Below are 27,123 nucleotides of genomic sequence, written 5' to 3'. Positions count from 1 at the left end.
AAATGTAAAGATATTCCTTGGAACTTCAGTGCAGCTGTCAGCATGGCATGGCGCATGCAGTTTTAATGGATACCGGTATTTGTGATGAAGTATGTGTTGACCGGTTCTCAAATGCACCGAGTGATAGTGAATATGATATTCTATTGATGAATGGCTTGCATACAATAAATACCTGCATGAAAGGCATAGATAGGGCAGATCAGTTCCTTTACTACTACACCATGCCAAAAAAGACTGGAGCCTCAAACGGTGCTGCTTTGAAAGATTCAGGGCCCTTCACAATTGAAGAACAACAACAATGCAGAGTTGTCACCTTTCAACACCCTCAAATGCTACCAACTTCAACTAGGATCAGACCCACTTTCTTGGGAACAGAAGGAAAATAACTAAGTCAATGAGATAACTCTCACCTCTTGCTGGCAAAGACTAACTGTGTGCATGTGCATCCCATTCCAACTCTTCAAAACAGACTTAAATTAGTGGCAGACATGGGAACTGAACCCTGGCCGAACAAACAAAAAGCTACTACAGTGGAACCTCGATTATCCGTTCCCCGAAAATACGTTTTCCCGGAATATGCGTTCAAATTATGTGGTCCCGCGAGCATCGTAATTAAATCACGTTGTAAAAGTCTCGCATTATCCGTTCCTCGAAGAAACGCTTTCCCGGATCAACCGTCCAGAAATTCCAGTCCCATCAATGCTAAATCCTCGATCAATCGTTTTTTAATAACTGTATCTCACGAAAGGACGGCTATGGCATATTTATGGATCTTGGCGTTAACGCCCTGTCACTGCGATAATTAAAGCAAGTACTGTACCGGTACTAGAAAAGCGATCGGCGGTGAACTTGCATAAGAGACCATCTTAGCATCGCATTCGGGTGGTATTGTTTAGAGAATCTCGGAAAATCATAAAGCAGAGGGTGCCCACAACAATTGCAAGGAGACACGGCGCATTTCGACAGCTCTGCTTGAAGACGGAACGAGTTTCGTCATATGTTCACACTTATAAAACGTCCATATTATGTCCAGGGTTAGATGTTTATATTTTTACATTTTTTTCGATCATACTGCCGAAGAGGTTTTCGGCACTTTGCTCAGGGCACTGCAGAGTAACTGGGCTTTCAGGCACGAATCAAAACTGCTCCTCCTTAACACAAATTCAGTACCTTTTGATATTATCGTACATGATATGTTAGCGAGACCAAAACAGATGTTGCACCCCACATTAAAAAAAAAAAAAAAAAAAAAAGCAATGGGAGGTCTTGGGATTGCCTATTACTGTTTAGGTCCTGATGTAAGACTGGGAAGTTACGTTTTCGTATTAAAATACCAAAAACTGCAGTCGTTTTATTTGCGCACGTTACATTTTAAATGGTTGGTATCATTTCAAACTCGTACTGACATGTGCAGCGAGCGCGCTTTCCAGATGACCTCAAGGTCACGAATAACCGTAATTTCTGAAGTTTTTACATTTCTTTTATGTTTCCAATTTGATTGGATTTGTGACGCGCAGAATTGAATATAATGCATTCGAGAACTTTTAAGAATCAATACTTACATTCGAAACCATGTTTTCGAGTACAACATAACCTTTAAAAGTCGATGTAGGCCTAATTTGCGTAGTACGAGATTTCCAGAAACTGACTACGAACAGTATACCGGAGACCAAATTACAATGAAAGATTAAGAAATGAACGGATTTCGCCATCATTTTGGGTGCTTTTGTATCTAATGTGCTTTATTTTATTAGATGAGAGAATTAAAAACTACTTGTGGTCGATTGTCGTTTGGCTTGGCGTTATTAGATTTTTCGAAGTTTGGCTAGCCTAATCAAAGTTGCTGAACTGAAAGAAGTTTTCACGGGAAACTGACGAAGATTCCCCTGTAAAATTGAATATAAAGTACTGAGATTTTGAACTCGCGTACCGGTAATTAATGCGGTTTCGCGGTCTAACATGCCCGCCTCTCATCCAGAGGGCCCGGGTTCGATTGCGACCAGGTCAGGCAATTTTACCTGGATATAAGTCTGGTTCCAGGTCCACTCAGCCTACGTGAATACCTTTAATTGTGGAGCTATCTAATGGTGAGATGGCGACCCCGATCTACAGAGCCAGGAATATTTGCCGAGAGGATTCATCGCACTGACCATGCGCACCTCGTAATCTGCAGGCCTTCGGGCTGAGCAGCTGTCGCTTGGCAGGCAAAGTCCCACTGGGGCTGTAGTTTGGTTTGGTTTAGGAGTTTTTGTAAGATTATAATTATACATATTCAATTTTTGTGATGTTTAGCCAAATTGTTGATGGTTTTCATTCATTCCCGGATTTTCCGTTTTCCCGTGTTGTACGTTTTATTTTCATGGTCCCTCGAAAAACGGAGAATCGAGGTTTCACTGCATAACAAAATGTAAACAATCACAGAGGACTCTGATTGTCTGCTATCATTAAGTGTCACTAATACTTTATCTCATTAATGAAGTTTTTAACTGCTTTCACACACGCTTTAAAACAATTCCACTTGATCTCCTTAACTCCTTGAGTGCCAATGTTGATTATATCACTGCTCAGAAATAATGAGACAAGTGTCAGTATTGATATATTCACCACTTTGTTTAACTTGACATCGTTCTTTCTGTATTCACTATATGAATCTATTACCATGTTCTTTTCAATAGCAGAACCCTTGACCTTACTAATTTGCCCACTTAGGTAGTTTGCTTTAAAATAATGTATTTTCTTTGGAGGGAGTTACAGTTACAGCATGGCATGATCTACCTTTAATGCTGGCTCAAGGAACAGGAAAAGAGTACAATTTGATGTAAAGAGAAAAAATCATCATCCTCCTCCTCCTTTCCCCTTATCCACGGACCATTTATGGCACTTCTCCACCTTCCTCTCTCCTTTCACTCCTCTTTAGTGAATCAATCCACCTTCTCCTAGGTCTCCCTCTTGCTCTCTTTTCCTTCCATTATTTGTTTTAGTGTTCTTTCCTCCTCCATCCTCTTTACATGTTCAAACCATCTCAGTTTACTCCTATCAACTCTCATTTAGGTTTTCCATTCTGACCTCCTTTCTCACATTTTTGTTTCTCAATCTATCTTTCCTTGTCCTTCCTATCATACTTGATAGGTATTTCATTTCACTGGCCTGAATCCTACTCTCCTCCCTACTTGTGATTGTCCAGGTTTCAGCTGCATAGGTCAATATGGGTTGCATCAGTACATTATCTGTATAAAGAGGGAAAATATTTGTATCAAATGTTCCGCACGCAACAAATGCAACTGTTTCTGTCAATTCTTGTAGCACATAAGTTGTCTTTTATCATAGATAGGGTTTTTTTGTGTCATAAAATGATGGTACATAGCTAATTTATTTCCAGTAAGACAAGTGGAATGCTACATTTCTGTCCGAATCTCTTTTCTATTACAGTATAGTTCTGAAATATTCCATATAGTGCCATTTTAAGATTGCCAAACAGATAATTAATTTCTCAAAACAAAATTCCAAAATAAAGCGTTCTCTTTACTTGACACTAATTTTATTTAGATGCTTGGAATATTATAAAAAGAAAATGGAATATTTCACAGCTGCTACAAAAAGAACCAACTAACTGACTAAGAAATTATAAATGTTTATCTAATTCTCTGCAAACTTAACTAAATAACTTTTAGCACAGAAATATACAATTTCAGCTGGCACTAAAAAGGTTAATCCAACAATTCTGCACATTACTTTTGATCTCCTTAAGGAGGACTCGCAGTAACAAGCAGCAGGATTCTCACCTAACTGAGACACTCCCGACTGCAATGCTGATAATGGATTGGCAGATGATGGGCAGAGTTCCAGAATTCTGGACAGGCTTCACTCGCACCTGTATCCGCCGCTGTTGACCCTGTCGCAGCTGGTAGATGCCACCAGTCAGCAGGTCGGGTTTGGGGGCCACCTCTACCGCTGCGTATTCCCCCTGATCGTTTAATTCCTGGATCTCCACCCAAAGCTGGATCTTCCGAGTAAGTTCACTCCACCTGCAGACAAGAATTCTTTTTAAACGTGATCTGGAGGCTGGTTTTATTTCAAATAAATTTGAGCCTCTGAATTACTTTGCCTTATGTAAAAATCATTATGTTCCCTATAGACCCATTACTTACCTCTAACACACAACAAAACCAACTTGATGCAAGTGTGATAAACTGATATAACTTGAAAACAATATTCTCTCACCCATGGGTAAATAATGCAAGTATTGAGCTCAAATTATATTATTATTATTATTATTATTATTATTATTATTATTATTATTATTATTATTATTATTATTATTATTATTATTATTATTATTATTGCTTGTAATGTATGGCTATGAAGTGTTTACATCCATTTAGTATTAGTATTATTATTAACGTCATATGTAAGTTATAGACGATACGATTGGAATTTTTGTGAGGTTATGTCATGAAACATGTGCTGTACATATATATAAGTTTAGTTAATGCAAGAACCTGTAATTAATAGTATATAATTTATTATTACCTGTATGTCATCATCATCATCTGCAGTTTCCAGTTGTTGGCTGGGTCTGCTTTATTACCTGTATATATGATTTGTAATCCACTACAGTACTGTGAACACACTGTAACATCCAGAATGGCACTAGGTAGATGAGAACTATGAAGAATATTCTTTACATTATATCTGGGCTTTACGTACTCTAGAATTCACGAGAAGGTCTGTTATGGCAACTCTTTCTAGAACCCTGGCCAGGCACATATATAAGAAGGTAGTCTTGATGGTGGACACGAGTTATTGCTAAGTTGGAGTTATGGTTTAACAGGAATTGTACTTATGACCTCGTGTTGTGGACGACATGCTTGTAAGCAGTCAATAGTTTTAAGGTTGCAATCTCCATGTGGCACGTGTTTCGTGATAGGCATTTGTTAAAAATGGTGGTTTTTTGATATGGTGTTTTGTTGTAACAGCAGTTAATAGGTTATGTGCATGTTTAACGTGTAATGTGAAAATAAGTTCTAAATAAATAAGTGTACCAACTGACAGCATTTTGTGTGCGACTTTGTGGATACATCAAACTGAACTTCTGTAATAGCAAAGTTCAGCTGCCGACTGCTGTTCTTAAATTACATTCGGACATACAAATCAAATGTTGTTGTGTTTTTGATGTCGTTTTAAGTTTCCAAAGAAAGTTGGTAGTTATTTTCTTACTTGATTGCAACGAGTGTTTAAAATGTTCTGTTTACTTTTATATTTTGCACACTAGTACAGAATATTAAACTGTAAATATTATACTATCAAAGGCCCCTGGCGTCTGTTGTACCAGGAGATAGGCAGCTTGGACCCAAGCAAGCAGGTCTTCATCCGTTTCTACGGGGGTTTCATATGCCAACAACTTGATGTAAACCCAGAGAAAAAAGTCCAGAGGTGTGAGGTCCAGCGATCACACTGGCCATGGGACAGGACCTCCCCTTCCAATCCAATGATGAGGGTATGTATTGTTCAGGTGCTCGCGGACATTAACATCGAAGTGGGCTGGTGCACCGTCGTGTTGAAACCACATCCTTTCGTGGACAACAAGGGGTACAGCCTCCAGGAACTGTGGCAGCACATTGTGCAGGAACACCAGGTAACGTGGACAAGTCAAACGGGGAGACAGCAAGTAAGGTCCTATTAGGTGATCTTGGGCAATGTCTGGGATCTTTGAGAGAGTGTGATAGAACTGATTGCGCCGTTGCAATACATGCGCTGAGACTGGCGGTCATCGCTTTGAACAATTACTATGAGTTACGTTGCTGTTATGCGGTGTACGCTGTGTATGTCTGCAACACAATAAATATGCATTTCTGACCATTGGCTCCCAATCTCGATTTAATCGGTTGGGGACCCACTATCACCTGTTTCAATTTGACTCAAAATGTTTGAGACACCCAGTATAGGTTCCGATAGTGGCATATCACAATGTCTCCCTCAAAACTATCTACCTCTATGTACGTTGGGTATTCAGCCCAAAGGCTGCTTTGATCCTCCACAGGTCCACCAACAGCTGTCATAGATAGTCTATATGTCATTGCAGAGGCATACTAGGGAAATGAAGAGTAAGGTAGTTTCCTGTTGCTTTCCTCACTGAGCCAGAAGTTGCTATTACATATCAGTCTGCCAAGCCCACTGAAATGCATGCACCAACCAACCCCATGAGCGATATTTTCACACCATTCATACCAGGGACTGGCTGCATAAGGAATGGTATTCCTAGCATCGCTCATTCCTCGGTCACTTTCATATTGTCAAAACCAAGGATGAGATTGTGAACAGTCAAGAAGAAGAAAAAGAAGAAGAAGAAGAATGATATTCGCTTTACATCCCACCTTTATGAAGTGCTGGAATTCTGTCCCACAGGAGTTCTTTAATGTAGCAGTAAATCTACCAAAACAAGGCTGATGTATCTGAGCACCTTCAAATACCATCGGACTGGGCCAGGATCAAACCCACCAACTTGAATTAACAAGGCCAGCTCTCTACTGCCTGAGATACCCAGCCATGCTGTGAACAATCATTTTCAACAATGAAAGTAATGAAAACCAAATGTAGATCATGAATGACAGACGATCACCTTTCTGATCTGTGACGACTGGGAAAAAATGTCATAATTCTGAAATGCTGTCATAACGAAGGTCTGAAGACAAATTTAGGCTTCTTTCATTCCTTCCTTGGATGACAAGTATGCTCTTCTTTGTACTAAAATTATACTTTTGTGACCGGGTACTGTATAAAATTATATTTACAGTACCTGCCGTAAGTAGCATATAATAAACATCTGTCACAGAATCAGACTGTTTCTTCATATCAGCTTCAGGTTTGCTCTGTTCTAGATAGGTGCTACGCAATGGGCACATGTGGCAGTCTTGTGAACAGATATAGCCATGAGCAGGTAACCTACCGCTTTCCTCCAGGGGAAGAATATACCCGAGGGAGGTATAATAAAAATAAAGAACCCAATCCATTCCATTTCAATAAAAGAACAACACAAGAAAAACAAATGTTACAGTACCTTTGCAGTTTTGCCTTGGTATTTCACTATAGTTTTCTATTTTACCAACTCCATCAATTTTAAGTAGTTTCAGTAAAATATGAAATTATTTTTGTATTCTCAGTACAGCAAATTTTATACTAACCTGTCAGCTAAGGAACGAGCCTTGGCCAATTGTTGCTGTTCAACTTCCCAACCTTCCTTTGAGCGTGAGAAACCAGCACTGCGGTGTCCCCACACCTCAATGGATAATGCTCCCTCTGAAATGGAGAGCACAATATCTATTACCTAAGACAATCATTCAACATATATCTACAACATTATGTACAACTTCATGAAAGAGTGTTATGCCTGTCGAAATTCGGTCTCCAAGGCTCTGTGGAAACTCAGCATCATAATAAGCCTCTATTTGCAGGCATAATAATTCAAAAGAATTCATGAAATAATATGGGCACATAAAGAAGAATGTACAAAGGTACAAAGAAGGGCAGCATACCTTCCTTCAAACAAGCATGTATTATTCATACAGAAAGACAGAGGATATAATGTACAACACTGGCATTAGGACATTCTTGTCTTTCACACTGTTCAAAACTCACGGATGCACTACCTTGTTTAGTTTAAAGCTTCTTGATTAGTTGCTAGAAAAGGGTAAAGCAGACCAAAAATTGATTTTCCTATTTCTTTTGTGCTTTTCCCCATTTTATAGATGCTTGTCTACCATGCTCCCACTTTAATACATTCACTCCTGTATCCTACTGAAGTCACATAGCAGATACTGCTTATGAGAGCCCGTATCCAACCTAAATCGGATTAGCTTTCATGGGAACTGACAATATTTATGCTTATAATCTACAGATGGCAGATAATAAAGTATTTCACCCTACATACATGCAGACCATGTGTCTGAGATTTGTTATTTGAACAAAGGTCGAGGTGGAGCACTTGGGATGCCTTATCGTGTTCCTAAGCGGATTTTGTGGGTGTTGACAAGTGTGCTGTGTAACAGACAAGAAGCTATGGTCCACAAGGGGGGCTTGGAAACTGATGAAATACTGGAGGTGTTGCTCAATGATAACTTCAGTGATGAATTTACCATATTCCCGTTGAAGAGGAAAGTGACGGCAACAGTGAATTTGAAGAATTCCTATGGACTGCAATGCTCAAGAAGTTTTAATACCTGCTACAGATCCACTATATAGGCCAGCATCGCCACCATTCACAGTTAACTTGGAGCTTCCACTGAATAATGAAACTGATGATATGTCTTCCGTGAATTCGTTTATTTCCATGAATTGTTTTGAATGTTTACAAATTTCCACACATGCCAGTCAGGTGATTGCCGCTTCACCTCACTGCTTCACCTAACATAGTTGTGTACAGACGTGAAGGTCTGTACAAAATTTGGCTCAGACGGTTGAGGCGCTGGCCTTCTGACCCCAACTTGGCAGGTTCGATCCTGGCTCAGTCCGGTGGTATTTGAAGGTGCTAAAATAAGTCAGCCTCATGTCGGTAGATTTACTGGCACGTAAAAGAACTCCTGTGGGACTAAATTCTGGCACCTCAGTGTCTCCGCAAACCATAAAAGAAGTTAGTGGGACGTAAAGTGAAGAATATTAACATTATTACATTTCAGATTTTTTAAATTCAGTACCTCAGGGGCAATGATCAAAAATATTCAATGATGTGCAGGACCTTAGGGGCAGTGATCAAGAATATCCAATGATGTGTGGGACATTAGGGGGAGTGATCGAGAATATCCAATGATGTGTGGGACGTTAGGGGCAGTGATAGAGAATATCCAATGATGTACAGCAGGACCTTACATACAGTGATCAAGAATATCCAATGATGTACAGCAGGACCTTACATGCAGTGATCAAGAATATCCAATGATGTACAGCAGGACCTTACATGCAGTGATCAAGAATATCCAATGATTTGTGGGACATTAGGGGCAGTGATCAAGAATATTCAATGATGTACAGCAGGACCTTACATGCAGTGATCAAGAATATCCAATGATGTACAGCAGGACCTCAGGGGCAGTGATCAAGAATATCCAAACACAGTGCTTCAAAAACCTCTTAGCAATAAGGTAACAGCCCAACAACACTTAAGATTTTCACATACGTAAGACAGCTCAACATTAATTACATTGGACAACGTTTTGACTGTCGCCCATTCAACCAATAAAACTGAAACCCCATACTTCAACAACATAAACACACGGAGAAACTTAAAAACACTAGTCAATTGGGAATATTTAATGACATTTCAACTGCCCTCATTCAAGTCATTATTTTTACTGTTTTCAACATGGTTCATTTTGAATCAAATGTCAACTGTTGTTTACATGCTCATACTTCGACGAACTATTTTGTTTGAGTCTAAAATATAATTAGTCAACATAACCATCCAAGTTGAATTACGACGTAATGCAACATTTTTACATGAGCTGATCATAAATCACATACAAAATTTCACATCTTGAAGCCATTTCTGATTAGACTGCACCAGGACTGTAATATTAAGGTCCGGAGTAAAAAAAAATTTTTTTTTCCCCCCCAAGGAAATTAATACAAATTTGGAATGTTTTTTCCACATTATTTTACAATGTAAAATACACGTACAGTAAATTGCAATTATATGTATTCTGCATTCATTCTCAACATTTGTACATACATTTTAAACTGTCTTTGAACTTAGCACCAAATAAGACTTTAACTACCATTATTGTCAATACTGTACAAAGGACGGCCTTGTTTTGAGTGAAAATTCACCGATGTGTTCACTAGTGTAACATTTTTTAAAATTAATTTTGATATTTTATTAATTATAAGATCTTGTAAATGTTTTTTAATGTATTCACTCAGGTAACATATTTTTATAACTTCCAACCAGACGTCTGGTAGAATTTTGAGGTATTTGATACGAGTGATGATACCCCACAGAAGAGGCGAAACATGTCTCAACGATTTTTAATGCTGCTTAACTAATGTGTTAACATCTTGTACTGTATTACTGCTTAGTACTATTACATTTTTCCTAGACTTGAAAATGTTAGATACTGTATTTATCAGCCCTTCTGGAAGAAAAGTGATTTCCAGCTTGGGTAAGAGCCGTCGCTACAAATGCGTGATTACAGGAAAAGGCTTTCCTGAACTTCAAAGGATAAGTTGCACTTTCGGGCAGCAAACTGTTCGCTTCAGGAATGTTGAGTTTTGCTTGCTGGTTAGCAGCAAGATTGCTGAATAGCAGAGTGAGCCTGTTTGCGCTTGTATTTTTCATTCTATTCAGAAGGTAGAAATGTATTTTGTGTTGATTGGTACACTGAAGTGTAGCTAATATTTGTCATAGTAGGTTATATCTGGATTAGGAACATAACCATGTAAAATTGACTACTGTGGTGCATATTTGTCTTGTGTTAGCCTGGTTATGGATACGGAAAATGTTATAAAATTCCTTAAAAGTGAAGACAAAATTAAAATCTGTCGGAAAGTGGACTGGCATAAGTGCGTAGATGTCGCGAATGTTGAAACACACACCTTTGAGTTTCGACTCGATCACTCAAGTTGGTCAAGTTTTGTTCGATTCAAAACGGCGGCCAAAGTCATTCCTCGCAGTTGCACATAAGTCGAGTGTAACCTCCAATTCATCGTCAAAGAGTGTGACCAGAAAATAATGTTTAATAACCCACTGCTCCAAAATAAAAGGCTACTACGAACATTTGTTTTAGAAAGAGTGTGATCTGCAATAATACTATGATATTTTTGTTGGCTCCTGTGCACATGTTTTCATATTTGTTGTCTTGTGTTTTTCATACCTTTCTGTGTACCAGTACCTGTTATTTTATAATCGCCAGCGGAAAAGGTTTTCATTTTGTTCTCTCGTGTTTTTTAGGCCTATAGTTTTCACTGTAACTGCGGATTCACGATGTAAAATGTCCTCATGTCAGAAAAAATCATATCTAGTATTTCCATATCCCTGCTCGATAGTTTTTATTGGTAAATTCATTATTACATTTTCTCGCTTAACACGTTCTTTTTCCTTGTGACCTGCAGAAACGTCTTAACGAGGTCTCACTTTATCAGTATTTAAGATGGCTTGTGACACCAACTTTCTATACAATAATTAACAAATAATTATTGAAAGGTAACCCTCAACATAGGCTTCAGGAAGTTACTACTGCTTACTACACATTGATAAAATTATGTAACAATAATAAGTGACACAAACCAGAGCAGTGTTCCACAAACTCTTCTGTAATAGGCACTTGGAAGTCCTTCATGTGATTGAACTTGAAGGTCATGGAGTCACGACCAGTCGTACAGGCAACCGGAAACTCAGGATCAACCACAGGTGGCACCACTATACATTCAGGATGGTTCCAAAATGTATACTGACAAAATACGAAGTTGGACAGGGACAGAGGAAGTCCAGATGCTTGTTTAATAGTTACCTGTGAGGAGAAAGTTTACATATGATATTTGAAGTCCACTACAGAATTAGAAATCCACTACAAAAGCTGAAATTTTGAACAAGCCCTCTTTTGAGTCATTTTCACTTTACCTTATTTTATATGAGTCAGTGCATATCAGAAGTCATCAGATGTGATTTTATTGGATTTAAACTCTTATAGTGCCAGGTGGCTGATCTATCAGCCATGCAAGCTGCTGCTAAAATGCCAGGGGCCGATCTATCAGCCATGTTTTTCTTTCGCCAGTATCTTCATTCCCTGCTGCATGATGGCAGCATAAGTAATACCAACAGAAAGATTGAAGCTTTTACTCTCTAGAAATATCGATAACGTGCGATATCGATATCAGTGAAGTTTTACAAAAGCTTTCTTTCAACACATTGCAAGTTTAACGTGTGGTAGCCCTGCACTCTGCTGCTTTGTGTCACTTGCTTGTTATCTCACTTGTATATAGGTTTGTCTGTTTACCTCCAACAGTGTAAAGATGGCTAAGTATATGAAAGAGGATGAAATATGCAATGTTTTAACATTTAGTGATTCATTAGAGAGTGATTTATCACCCAATGACAGCGACGACTTTGCACCTTCTGACAACAGTCCGCTGCGTAGGCAGTGCCATGTGACGGATGTACATCCGACGCAGGTAGGAATAATTCCAAGTAGCTCTGATAGTGAATGCAAACTGACAAATGTTTCATCAGATTCTGTTGATAGTTTGAACAGGGATTGGGAGGAAGTTACAGGTGACACAGATAATCCACTTAATACCGAATGTCATTGTGTATTTAACCTGCATGTGCATAATTTTGTAAAAATTCATCATTCTCAAAAACTACTGTCAAGAATTATATAAAACTTTAGTTTTTGTTCAAAATTAACACTCCGTTAATGCAGGGTAGGGGTTCCCTGCTGTTTAAACGTTTTGGTGAATTTTGAATTTTATTGAGAAGCGTGAAGGGTTGTTCTCCTGGACATCGTCCGCGCAGAGTGGAGTCATTGTTAGTCACTGCCGAAGCATGTACATGAGTAGACGTTTGTTGTTCTTCTCCTGGGCGCCGAGTTCCCGCCTATGCGTGTGACCGTGTGACTATTTTAAGTTATATTCTTGACTTTTGTTGGTGTTGCTCTTGTTATACCTTCACCTATTACTCATTGTTCTTTTTATATTCCTTTTTAGGAATGGTATGCTTTAGAGCATATGATGGATTTTGAAAAGGAAGAATAATGCATCAGGGACTTGCTAGCTTAGTACTTTTCACTTTGTGTATTTTACTTTTTCTACTTTTACTATTTTTTACTACTGTTACTATTGTACTTCTTCTTTATTGATGTGAATTTTACTGTAGTGCTTATTATACATTAAAAAAATAGAAAAATACAAAGATGTTATAAAATGAACACTACGGGGAATCTCCACCTATGCGTGTTAGGACGTATTAAAAAATCAGGAATATGAGCAAGGAAATATTACTTCCCCAACTTGTTTATTTTAATTCAGGTCATGACAAAAATTAAATAACTTTAAGTAAACAATAGTACTGTGAGGAAGATTTTCAGGCCCTTTCTCCTTCAATAGAACAAAAGAGACACAATTTATTCACTTATTTGTGCATGATGAGGGAATCCCCGCCACGCGTGTAATTATTACGTGTGTAACGGAGTGTTAAGTGAATATTCTCACAAAGGCATCACACATGTGATGAAAATACACTATATACATAAAAATTAGGTCAAATTTGAAATTTAAATTTTTCAAAAAAATAATAAAAAATTCAAACATTTTTAAATTAAGAAAATGATACTCTACTGCAATTATATTGACATTCGTGTGTTCTCTATTCACCTGTGTGCTGTAAAAAAAAAAAAAGAACAGGGATTTACCTCCAAAAATGTAAGTAGGAGAATGTTTTTCCTTAGTGTGTGCATTTTCATTAAAATTCATTAAAATTCTTAGCGCAACCACTACATTACAGCCTGGCATCAAAAGGGTAAAGTGTCAGGTCAGACTTATCCATTTTATATATATATATATATATTCAGACATTCAAAAGACCTACGACAGTGTCCCTCAGAACAAGATCACTAGTTGCTTTACGTCGCACCGACACAGATAGGTCTTATGGCGACAATGGGACAGGAAAGGGCTAGGAGTGGGAAGGAAGCAGCTGTGGCCTTAATTAAGGTACAGCCCCAGCATTTGCCTGGTGTAAAAATGGGAAACCACGGAAAACTATCCTCAGGGCTGCGAACAGTGAGGTTCGAACCTACTATCTCCCGAATACTGGATACTGGCAGCACTTAAGCGACTGCAGCTATCTAGCTCGGTCAGAACAAGATCTGGAACTGCAAGCAAGACCAAAATACCTGACTGACTGACAAATTGAAGATGCTATACCAGAATTGCTACAGCTGTGTACAGACAGGCAATGGACAATCAAAATGGTTTGAGACAAAGAGGTGTCCAACAGGGAAGTGCCCTGTCACTACTCGTTGTTCATAGCAGTAATGGACAAGATCATAAAGTCTATCAAAAAAATGAACAGCAGAGCAAATGCCCTGGTATTTGCTGATGATGTGCTGTTATGAGGAGGAAAAGAAGCTAAAGTACAGAAAAAACCAACTGAGTGGAACAATATGTTCGATAAATTTAAGATCAAGACAAGCAAAACAAAAAAACTGTAGAAATGACCATCAACAAGAAAAGAACAACCTCAAACCTCTTTTTGGAAGGAACAAAACTAGAATCTTGGGCCGATGATCTTCGATGTTAGGCCCCTTAAAACAACAAGCAGCAAACTAGAATCAGGTTTGCGCTTCAAGTACCTCGGAAGTACAATCTCTAAAAACAATATTGTCAAGCAAGAAATACTCGGGACACAGAAAGCATCAAACTTGTACAATCAAGTCAGAAATCTACTCTAGGACTGCAACATACCACCAAAAACAAAAAAACCTGTACCACACCTACTTTGTACAGATTCTCGAATATGGTTTAGAGACATGAACTCTACTAAACAATGACTACAGTAGAATTCAGGCAACAAAAATGAGATTCATTAGAACTACAAATCAAACTAATTGAGAGGACAAAATCAGGAATGAAGTAAACAGGAAAGTACCTGGCACTGAGGTCCTTATTATCAGAGTAATAAGGAAGCAGAAAATACTTCGACTAGGAAAAAGACCAAAGTGAAGGCCAAGGAAATTCTGGATAGACACAGTGAAATCTAATATGGAGGAGAGAGGTCTCAAATGGGAAGTTGTCCTGGAACAGAAGATATAAGCAGACAGGAAGAGATGGCAAGAGCTTGTACACCACGCCCGGGAAACTGGAGTTGTTGGAAAATGATGATGATGATGATGATGATGATGATGATGATGGAGTAACAACCATTAAGCTGATCCTTCAGTTATATTGTGAATGTGACAGCAGTGTTGCGAATACAGAGAAAATGGATGGAACGTTTCATAGAAATGATTGCTGCATAGAAGTCAGACTCATTGGTTCAGAGGGTCCCGGGTTTGATTCCCGGCCGGGTCGGGGATTTTAATCACTTCTGATTAATTCTTCTGGCTCTCGGATTGGGTGTTTGTGTCCATCCTAACACTCTTCTCTTCATATTCAGACAACATACCACAGTACCAACCATCACAGAAACATGCACTAGTGATTACCGTACATCCTTCCATATAGGGTTGGCGTCAGGAAGGGCATCCGGTCGTAAAACAGGGCTAAATCACCATGCGCGACGCAGTTCTCACCCGCGACCCCCCGGGTGTGGGTAAAGTAGTAGGAAAAGAAGAAGAATTGAAGAAGAAGAACAAGAAGAAGAATATGTGCGCAATAGAAATACTGCTCTTCCTCAAGCATTAAAAAAAAATTGGGGCTAGAATGTAGATTTAGTTTTCACAATTCTCAGAAATCTATGTTAAATCCAATCCTACATATATTTTTTTTTTAAATAGTAGGGCCTAGTACTTCCAAATTTGAGTCAATTTCCTATGGACACAGACATATTCTAAATATTTTCAATAATTCAAAAATTGAAAACTTTGACAGAAAATGCATTGAACTTCTGTGCTGTGTAGTAAGTTTATTTATTTTCTCTTTTTGGGTTCATATACAGCAAGCTGACATTCCTTGATTTAGAAAAGGCTTATGTTAAGTGTTCCCAGAGCAAAAGTATGGAATGTAATGCAACAGAAAGGATTTGGAAAACAAATGATAGAATATGTGTAAGCATTGTACAAAAACTGTAGAGCAGTGTCTAGACACATGTGGGGAGGGCAGAGTGGTTTTGGAATGAAACTAGACTATGACAAGGAAGTGCGCTGCCATCACTGTTATTCATTATGATTATACATGAAATTGTGTACGAGACAAAATTAAAATATGAGGTCAGCAAGCTGAAGGTGATGCTGTTTGCAGATGATATTGTGGCGAGGGGAGCAAACAGAGAGGCAGTACAAGAGTAACTCAACATGTTAACTGAGATTATTGAAAATTATGGATCGAAAATCAGCTTGGAAAACAGCAAGACAATGGTGTTGATTAGGGGAGAAATGGAAAGGAATTATAAAAATAAAGGGACAAAACCTTGAAACTGTGGAGAGCTTCAAGTACTTGGGAAGTGAAGTGATGCAGGATGCAGTGCTGGACTTGGAGATTAGTAAAAGGATTCAAAAGAGCAGAGTGTGAGAAACCTGGTATGGAGGAAGGAAGTACCAATGATGTGATGTATAAGATGTACCATTGTCCAGTCTCACTGACATATGAAACGGAGACCTGGACTCTGACAAAAGGATAGGAGAATAAAATACAGGTCAGTGATGGACACAGTAAGGATTGAGAAAGTCAGGAACAAGCTCAGAGAGCAAAAGCTCTCACAGCAGAATGGAGAGGGATCAACTTACATGGTCTGGACACGTTAAAAGGATGGAAAAGAGAAGGATGCCGAAGCAGATCACTGAGACCCAGACAGAAAGAGGGAGGACAAGAGGGAGACCAAGATTAATGTGGCTGAAAACGGTCAAGAATAGCATACTAACTAGAAGAAACCTGGAATGGAACATAGTTAAGGAGAAACAATGGTGTTCCAATAGAGGAAGACAGGAAGTTGCCATAAACATCCCAACCCGGTGAGAGCTGGACAAGGGAAATGGATGATGATGATGATGATGATGGTACAGTAAGCTGAAGGGTTTTAAATTATTTGTAATACTTTTAGAATATCTGCTGCCACACAACAGCCCATTTTAGGCCTTCGTTCACCAAGAACACAGCTGCCCAGCCAGACAGCGACACAAATCCTCAGCCGTATTGCTTGACATTCATGACCAGAAATCAAAATTGAGAAGAGTCTGCCTTTTTTAATACCAGAAATTATATTATCTTTAAAAAAAAAGGAAATCTCCAAAATATTTCTCAGAAAAACAAACATAATAAAACAATTAATGATGACAAAAACTCCACTCCCACATATCACTCCCACCATAGCCTTAACCCTCCCACCTCTATTATGTCTACTCCTCAACAGCTGCCCACAACACTCAAGTCAGTTGTCAGCAACACACCAGTGTAAGACATGATTACCATTCTAAAGGGACTGGTAGGGAAGTGAGTACTGGACTCTTTTTTTTTTTTTATTATTATTATTATTATTATTATTATTATTATTATTATTATTATTATTATTATTATTATTATTATTATTATTATTATTATTATTATTATTATTATTATTCAGAAATATTTTGAAACAAAATCTTAAAGCTTAACTGGTGAATTTTACATCTGTACAGCAACCAAATCAATACTACGAAGATTTTAAGTTGTTTTCGGACATATCAAAGTATAAAATCTAATTATCATGTGTACAATACTGAGAGGAGTTTCTGTTGCTAGGATAACAACTATTACCTCACAATAAGAAAGTACAAATTAGTCAGTTTCCATAAAGAAATTTTAACTCATCGAATTTTAAATGTCACTATAATATATTTTACTATTTGAAATACCATCACCACAAGATGTAATGTACAGCAATTGTACATTAAAAAGTAGACAACAGTGTTACAAATACTCAGTGTTCCATTAATTTTTAAATTTTTTAGAGTGTTTGTTTGTTTGTTTGTTTGTTTGTTTGTTTGTTTGTTTGTTTGTTTGTTTGTTTGTTTGTTTGTTTGTTATTTGCCACATATTTTGGAATAACTTTGTATTTTCTACACGCTGAAGATTTCTCCAACAAGGAATGAAATATGTACTTTTAATTTAGATTAGTTAAAAACAGTATCTCTTTTAAAAAGATACAACAATATTCTGGTGTTGGAAAAGGTCGACTCTTCTCAATTCTCACTTGAGTATTACGACAATATGTATGTTAAAAATAAAGTTCGTTACATACAATTCATGACCAGGTCAGCTGCCTCACATGCCAGAGAGAACCTCAGTTTGTCTTGCGAGACTGAATGAATCTCATTCCTGTTCCCAGTCCAGAATTAACATCCCTGGACTAATCTGGAACCAAACGTAGGGCCTCTGAGTAAGAGGCAGGCATGCTACCCCCCTACACCATGGTGCTGGAACACCTTTTAATTGAAATCAGCATTTTATTTGCACAGAAATAAGAGTAAAGTGAAAAAGGCTGTACAAAAATCTTTATCTGGGCATGTAAACCCTCACTTTGTTTTGTACTGCATTGGCATGATCTGCTAGTGATAACAGAATGTTGAAACTGACAGCAAGACACCCAAGTGGCATCAGTTCAGAAGAGACCCAGTTCGGCAAGTAGGTATATGATATTAACCTTTATCGGTCAAGCGGTCGAAATATCAACCAGAGAATTATCCCTCGAAAAGGACAAGCGGTCAAAATTTCAACCATAGCCAAACCCAAACAAAAGGACGAGTGGCCGATATATCAACCACATACTTTATCTCGCATTTTGCCGTGAATTCTGGCTTATGAAAATGATCTACTCGTTTTGTTACTAATATATGAGCCGCAGTAACGTGCAATGCCGTGAATTATGGCTTATGGAAATATGCAGTTTGTTAGCTGCTTTTCCTGATACAAATAAAGGAATTAGTTCCTTAAAAGCAGTCTGGACGTGCGATAGAAGGGAGATATTATTAACAAAGTGAAGCGAAACCTGTACACAATGAGCTGGAAAGGTAAGAGGGAAGTTTATTTGGTAACTAACATGCATAACCCCCCACCATCCGGCCACGGTATGGATGACAATAGGATTGCACCAAAGCCTGCAATAATCAAGAACTGCAATGCACATATGGGTTATTGTGACAAGAGTGATCGTATGGCCAATAGTTACGATATTTCCCGCTGAACGCCTTCATCAATCACACATTGTGTGAAGGAAAGCTGTCTCACAAGGAGTTTCGTGAGCTACTTCTTAGAAATCTAATACATGCTGCTCAAGACATGAACCCAGAACTATCATTCACTAATCTTGGCAGACCGGTTACTAGCATTGCAGGTCTCTCTCGCCTTGAAGTGAAAAGTTCTAAACATTGACCACAGGAGGGATCACCTCGCAGGTTCAAAGTGTACGCCGAGAAGAAGGGAAAGGCACCAAGATCGAACTTCCATTGTGAGAAATGTGGTGTAGTACTTTGCATGTATCCTTGTTTCAAAATGTACCACACCAAATGTACCTTTTAAAAGTCCATGTTTTCACCTTCTTCTTTATGAAATCATTCATTCGTTTGAAAGTTGTTTTTGCACCTCGAGAAGTGTAATGTGATATAAAGCGATAAGAACAAACTAACTTGCTACTTCCTTGTGGAGTCTTCACCTCTGCATGGCCTGTTTCCTGTCATGGCGTCAGCGCATTAGTTTTCTGTTCTGACCTCGCCTGACCTTAGAACATAAATTGCCACGTCAAGCAATACTACTGCTCCATATCTAGCGAATGACTCAGGGAGGTTTTCATGTCATTTCGAAGGTTTTCTTACATGCAATATTGTGTACAGTGTGTGCGAATTCAGAGATAACGTAGTGTAATATGCAATTAATTGGACTTATTAATAAATTGTATTGTTTTATAAATCATATACTATCATCACATTCTCCATTTTGTATGGAATAATCCAATCCTTATTCGAAGTTGTTCTTTCAAAATCTCTCATTTCTATGAGAGTATAAGCAAGACAGTCTTGTTCATACTGTCATTAGAAAAGAAAACTTCGACCGGCATGGGCTCGGACCTTACTAATACTCCCTCCACCAAGGGACGCACGCACACGCACGCCCATCCGATAAAGGATAAGTAACTGGATAAAACAACTAGTGATTCGACATATGTGTGTGCTCTGTTTTCCAAATGACTTACGCGACAAACTATCTGGCTGTTGGTAGGTACTTCCTCTTCATCTCGCCCACTGTCTCCAGAGCTCTCTGATGCAGCTTCACCAGTACGGTCCTGAGGAAAACTGCCACTCAGTCTACGCAATTCCACCTGGGAAACAAGACAAAAAATATACAGATTTATTCAATAACATCAAAAGGGAAATCTAATATGAGAACAGAATAAAACTCTAAACTATTATTTTCTGAAGAGTAAAGATGCTGTGTTGTAACAAACAAACAAAAACTTCTAAATTGATCTCTATTTAACAAAAGGAATTTTATGAAGCAAAGTCGTATACAGAATGATAGGAACATTGAGAAGATAAATATATACACAGGTCAGTGTGGAAAGAGAGAGCAACAGAACAAAACTACAAAAGTACGACGACAAACTCCATACCCTCCGATATTGCCATCTTCAAACAGATTGGCTCTCTCCTCATCAATCCCACTTACTCTACATCCATTACGTTTTAGACCCTGACTAGCTCTCATTTCTGGTTTCACCAGGAGGGTAGGCTTCAACAGTCATTAAGGCGTCACTTTGACAGATCCTCAGTCTAAATAAGGAAAGTGTAATATGAGAAGAAAGCCAGGTAAACATAGGAAAACGCAAGAGATAAAAAATATAAAGATGAATACAGGTTGTAAAAGATCAGAACACAAAAACACAAAAGGAGAAAAGGAACCCAGCAGGTCAGTAACGGAAAGAAACGAACAGGTGCAAATCAAGTCATATAAAGAAAGACAGGAACGACGAAAACATCACATCTTCTTAATGTTCTGTGCAGTAGTTACATTTCATAAGATATACAAAAAAATCTCAGACACTTGAAAGTGACTGTCCTGAGTGAAGTTTCTCTTATAGTAGGTAATCTATTTGGCTGTCGTATCTGTACTGGTGCAAGTATTCGTAATTAACTGGGAGTAGATTTGGAAAGGAAACGATGATGGACTGTATGTTACGTACCATCTCAGCTTTTGCTTAGAGCTTAAGAGGGGTGGGGAAACCCATCAGAAAACATTTTCCAGATAATCAAAAGTGGATGGGGCTGCTACATCTAAAAAGTGAAAATCCAAGACACTTCACGTTTCTCTTGAAAATATGCAAAAATTAAAGGAGGAAAATACATCAGTTATTTTCCTTGTATTATAGTGTAGTAAATATTGAAAAATAAAATCCATAACATTTCAATCAAAGCAATTAACAAAGGAAACTAATATGTATGATTAATAAATAACTCAAATCAAGATGTTCCTTCTCCATTTTTGTCATGCTGTGCCAGTGCTCAAATCATAGATTTGTTAAGGTATTCTTTTTTCTTTAAGTATCTCCTGGTTAAACTGTAAAAACAATGAATTTAAAAGATAAGTCTTCAATGTCACACATGCCTCGAATGTGTCAATGTCCAGTTTATTTCTTCCCTCTGTCAATAACAAGTTTATAATTGAAAAAACAACGTTCCACAGAGGCATTGTCTCCAGAAAGAATAAAGGGGAATTCTAACACAGATGAAAATGCTATAACATTGATTCCTTCGACATTAAATTTCTTGAAAACTGGTACCCACTTTATCTTCCATCAACAGATTAACAGTGGAAATGGAATTCCATATCTACCACTTGGATTCTATTACTTTTTCTATGAGTTTATACTAGGGTATTGGTCGTTGTCTATATGAATGACATATTATCCGCACACTTTATCTTGATGCATTTACACCCTAGTGCTGAATCGGTCGACCTCGGCGATCTTCGAGATTCGTACTGGCAACCTTTGAAACACAAACTATGAATCACTTAAGCATCGTTGTGCGACATCTGGCATACACTTTACGTACTAGTACTGTTGTTGTTTACACAACAAAGCCAAAGTATAGATTTCATGTTAGGAACAAGATTCGCATCGAGAAATGTTTTATAATGTTATATAATGTGTACATGACATCGTTGTTGGCTTAAGATGATAACGGTTTAGAAATTTCATATCGATCGATCATATTCTCTATTCAATTCAGATTTCATTTTCATTCAGTTGGCACCACCAGGCAGCACTATCGATACCGGGACAGCTCCCTCGATCATATTCTCTATTCAATTCAGATTTCATTTTCATTCAGTTGGCAGCACCAGGCAGCACTATCGATACCGGGACAGCTCCCTCCTTACTCCTCACCCCCGTACACAAATGCACCAGGTAAAGTGTGCGGATAATAATTATTTACAACAACTGCCAATAATGATTTAGCTACAGGTTATATAATATCTTTTGAGGTTAAACAAAGCTAGAATAAAGACATAAGATCATCAACTGGATTTTTTGAGACCCACTTTTCAATGTAACATACACGCCATAGAACCCGTCACATTGCCAGTGAAATGCTAGATCCATAATATTGCCTTCTTCTTGTAATGTATGGAATAACGACTCAGTTTCTCCAGGTAGATAATGTTCCATTTTCATATCTCAAATGCTGTCAATAAATTTATGAAGCACAGAGAGAAGTTCAACTGCTGTCACTGCTTTGCTTTCAATCTTCTAAATGTAAACGTTGTACATTTTTAACTGACTCTGCAAAAACTTAAGCCAAAGAAGAGAAGTGTTATCATCAAATAATTTGTTCAACATTACCGGGTATCATTCTAATGATCAGAAGTAAAATTTCAAACAAGGAAATATAGAAATGATCCCCTCAACTACCAGTGCCAATTAAAACTACCTATTTTCTGAAAGTCCAAGAATTTGTTTGAACTGAACATCTTCAAAATCACAAAATTATTGCAATCTTGCCACATGGACAGTAGTATATAAGTGAAAATATAAAAATATCTTACACACGACAGTTTCAGTATCCGCTGGTAACGAGTCGCTTGTACTCAATATTATTATGCAGAATAAGCATGACATAGGCCAAACCTAATATGTTTCTATTTAGACTGAATTTTACTTTAGAGAAAACATTATTCTTTCCTGAAGAGTTGATTCTTCCAAAGTTTGTGTTGGTATTATCAGCTGAGAGTGCAATTCTCTTGTCACTTAACGTGAACTTGTGGAAAACTTCTATAATGAAATGTGTGATAATTTCCAAAGTAAAGATTACCGAAGTTCAATATTCTAATTGTTATTCCAACATTTGTTACAAATTAACGGACTCTTGCAATTCACAAACAACTTACTGCACAGCACATGGCACTACTACAATCACAACAACATTCCTGGTCTTTTGACAGGCACATGCAACTTCTTTCTTGCGAATACTTTCCCAACAATTTTAGAAGTACACAGTATGGCCTTGAAATTAAATTTTCTAGAAGAAGCATCATATGCATTTTCTTCCTAACTAACAGTTTTTTAAGGAAATTCAGCACATGGACTACCTACAGATGCATATTTATGGTTACTGAGCCAGCAAGGTTTGTTCTGTAAGTTTTAAAATGTAACCAACAGATGTTCAGGAAATACCTGAACTTCATTTTTATATCATAAATGGTAACTCAGTCCTACAACAAGAAAAATAAAATGCACCTCACCATGTGTTATTTGTAAACAAATATGACAGTGGCCTGGAGTGGAGCAGATGATGTTATTCATGACTGGCTTATGAATACTGACATTGAAATTCAGGATGAAAGTGTGAGAAGTGAAAATAATTCATCTTCAAATGATATTGGTGAAGGTGAATCTGATTTTATTTCCGAAAAGCCAGTGCCAATGGATAATTCAAGATTTGAATAGGGTACAACAACATTAACAGGTAGGAACATCAGTAATGACTGGATTTGAGAACTTGAAGTTAATAAACTTATTGATGTCACATGTACGGCAGTTTGTGAAATTCACTCCATGGTAAAGAGAAGATCCAACAGAATTGTAAGTGGTCAATGAATATCTAACCCCACAGTTCTGGGATTATGTAAAAAAAGAAATCAATGCTTATGTCTATAAATATCTTGCAACTCTGCCAAATTCCCCTCACACTGGTAATATTCCTTTTACACCTCAGTCGATATACTGGCTACTACTAATCCAAAATGGCTCCACCTCAGAAGAAATTAGACCCGCGCAGGCAATGCAGAGTGGTGCAGCACGGGGACCAGTGCTTCAATCATGGCCAGCTTTGCGTGATATGCTCTCGTACCCGATGAGAAGGTCATAAATATTTTCTACAAGAGTGAGTTGTAAGACATACATTTATCTTTGGGCCACCTTAATTTAACTACTTAAGGCAACACTCCGGAGATAAAAAGATATTTTTAGCTAATGCATGGATTTTCACGAAAATTTCTGGGAATGTCACCTACATATAAGTAGAGATATCACAAAACATTTCTTTCATATACAATTAATAGTTTTCCACAATATTTAATTTTTAATTCCATTTTTTTCATGAAATTGAATTAACTGGTGTCCGGATGGCCAGTTTTGTTCTGTACTTAACATCTCTTCAACAGGTACTAAATGTACGTAACACGACCTAATACGTTGAAAGTCTATTTCGATTAGGCAGATACTTCTTCTTTTAAAAGAAATACGCATCGATTTTTCTGTACATAATGTATATAAGGATATATATATCGTACTGAAGTTTGTGTAATTTTCACATTCTAAAATTTTGGACTTAAAAATCCCTACTACTTGAAAAAATTCTGCTATCAAAAATTCCACATTTTCTTAATATAGCTGTGATACATATACAATACAAATTTTGTTACATTTGCCAGAATGTTATGGGAGAAAAATGGGATTTAAATGTAAAATTACAATTGTCAAACAAAGCATTATTACAGTGATAATCGTTTGAATTCAGCAAAATAAATTCGTGACAAGAAAAAAGAAACTCAATCCTTTCAATTTCAGTCATGAAAAAATTTCACCAAAATGACCGAAATACTGATTTTTATCTCCGGAGTGTTGCCTTAAATCCTTGCTGATAGATCTGTACGAAGAACGGGTACTTTAACTAGTTATAAAACAATATCTGGGTGAAAGATAAGATATATTACGCAGCACTTTACTAACCTGAAGCCGACCCGCTACTTCACCTTGCTGGCTGATGATAGGCGTGTGATAGTCTAACTTCACATCATGAAAAAGAACCTCCAGAAAAATGTTAGCAACACCAATTAGATTATGGTTCTCCTGGGACTCAAAGAAAGGATCCATACCTTTCGCAGGCACATCCTATTGAGAAAAACAAAATTCAAATGTAAAATTGACAATAACAGCATACTGAGTAATAATTCCTTTTTAAACTAACATAAAATATTAAAATCTGCAAGTACCTTACACTGCAAGAAACAATTTGTCTCTTTGCTAGAAGCAGAAGCCTGATGTAAACAAGTACACGAGTTAAGGTTATAGCAAGTCGTGCATTTCGAGATAACACAATCAATCATGAGAGTGTCACAGTAATTTCTGACACCAATACCATCTACCTGTCCTGAAAGAAGTTGAACCATATCTCCAATTTGAGAAATTTTAAATATAACGGAACCTGACACTAATAAAATAAAATCATATCACTGCAGGAATGTCTCTGAGAAGCACCAAGTGACACTTCTTTACACCCAAAAGGGTAGGCTAAATGTGGCCTAGTTTTGTTTTGAAGCGATACAACAACTGTTTCCAGTAATGCACATCAATTTTCTGACTTTGTTCCAGCACCACCAGTGAATAATATGTGCAGTGGTAGTGCGTCTTATATCCATCTGTAAAGAGAACTGCGCTTCGTTTGTGGTTTCCAGTCGGTATTTGTGATTTTATTTTGGGTGCTGAGTTTAAGTTAGTATTATCTAGTGAGTCCACATTCAATTAATAGTGTTTTAGGGTCATATTTATTATCAGTTTTGTGCCCTAAATATCTGCCATCTTGTTCACTGCTACAATCATTCCACAGATATCACTACTTAGAGGGAAACTCTTTATATCTATTTTAAACATTTTGCCCTAACTGGCACCCATTTCGTCTCGTCTGCCATCACTACCATGGAGACCACAAAGAAGATGTGCACTCTACTCTCTTTTCACGTGGTTGCCTAGGTCACAGAGCCTGCCCATTTTGTCAACCATCTTAAGAAGGGCAATTTTTGGTACGACGTGTAGACAACCTCCAAGATGGTGTACCCTGGGCAACGGACTGCAAGAGCAGGACGGCAGAAAGTCTACACAAATGGTAACCGAACTAGATCTCGTATCTCTCCCGGTTTTTATGATCTACAAACTTATCCCAACAGCTCCTTTACGAGCCAATTCACACAGAACTCAAAATGCAATGGACCTTGTGCCCGTGTCCTACAACTGAACATTGGAGGCATATCCAAAGATAAATGCGAATACCTGAGTAAATTATCTAAAGAACATAAAATTAATCTCATCGCTCCACAAGAAACCCATCTAAAAGACGATCAGGTAGACTCTAGAGCAAGAATACCCGGTTATAAAATTGTAGGCGTGCTTGGTTCAGAGATTTATGGTTCTATCATGTACATTCGCCAGGACATATCCGACTACAGTGTCACTTCTTGCTACTGACAAAGTATGGGGGTATGACAAAAATGATGAAAACGGAGAAAAGCTATCAGATTGGATGGACCAGAACCAACTTCATCTGTCCTAAGATGCAAAAGACAAAAAAAATCTTTCCATTCTGCTAGATGGCGTAAAGACACCAATCCTGATCTCTGCCTAATAACAATGGATGCTAACCATATTCCTTTAGCTCACACAAGATATTTACTATCAGGTTTTCCACGCAGCCAGCATCGTCCAATTATTTTAACCATCAGTTTACAAGTCGCATTAATTACAACAAAACAGAAACCCGGATGGAACTTCAAGAAAGTGCAATGGATGAAGTATTCTCATGAGGTTGATTCTCATCTTCGCTGGATTCCACCTAAACTAGAGAATTATAAATGCTTTGTTGGAACAATTATTGGAGCAGCAAAAAATAACATACCTCGTGGGTATAGAAGGAACTACATTCCTTGCTGGTATGAAGAGACTGAAGAGCTTGCTAAAGCATACGAAGAAAATGGAGATCCTGCCTTGGGCATGCAGATTCTACAATCCTTGAACACCCAAAAAAAGGGAGCACTGGCATACCACAACACAATGTCTTGATTTTACTCACTCCAGGGAGCAGCAACACCACTGCCGATTTCCAGAACTGAACTTAATCCATCTTCCATCGCACAACACATTAAAAAGAGGACAGAAGATGTTCCGATAGATGCCTA

The 27,123-nt window shown here is 37.8% G+C and overlaps 1 protein-coding gene across 1 annotated transcript in view; it reads right to left on the bottom strand.

The window, feature by feature from the left end:
- The window catches only part of Khc-73 (Kinesin heavy chain 73), a 471,364-nt gene that overhangs the window by 124,102 nt on the left and 320,139 nt on the right, over positions 1–27,123 (bottom strand). Inside the window, exons 16-20 of the mRNA XM_067153111.2 lie at positions 24,905–25,066; positions 19,868–19,993; positions 11,276–11,498; positions 7,182–7,296; positions 3,783–4,025 (exon numbers count right to left, since the gene is read on the bottom strand). Coding sequence (XP_067009212.2) covers positions 3,783–4,025; positions 7,182–7,296; positions 11,276–11,498; positions 19,868–19,993; positions 24,905–25,066 — 869 coding nt within the window. The remainder of the gene's footprint in view (positions 1–3,782; positions 4,026–7,181; positions 7,297–11,275; positions 11,499–19,867; positions 19,994–24,904; positions 25,067–27,123) is intronic.

Source organism: Anabrus simplex, chromosome 8 (genome assembly GCF_040414725.1).
Source record: "Anabrus simplex isolate iqAnaSimp1 chromosome 8, ASM4041472v1, whole genome shotgun sequence".
NCBI lineage: Eukaryota > Metazoa > Arthropoda > Insecta > Orthoptera > Tettigoniidae > Anabrus > Anabrus simplex.
This window is presented reverse-complemented; position numbering and strand designations above follow the sequence as displayed.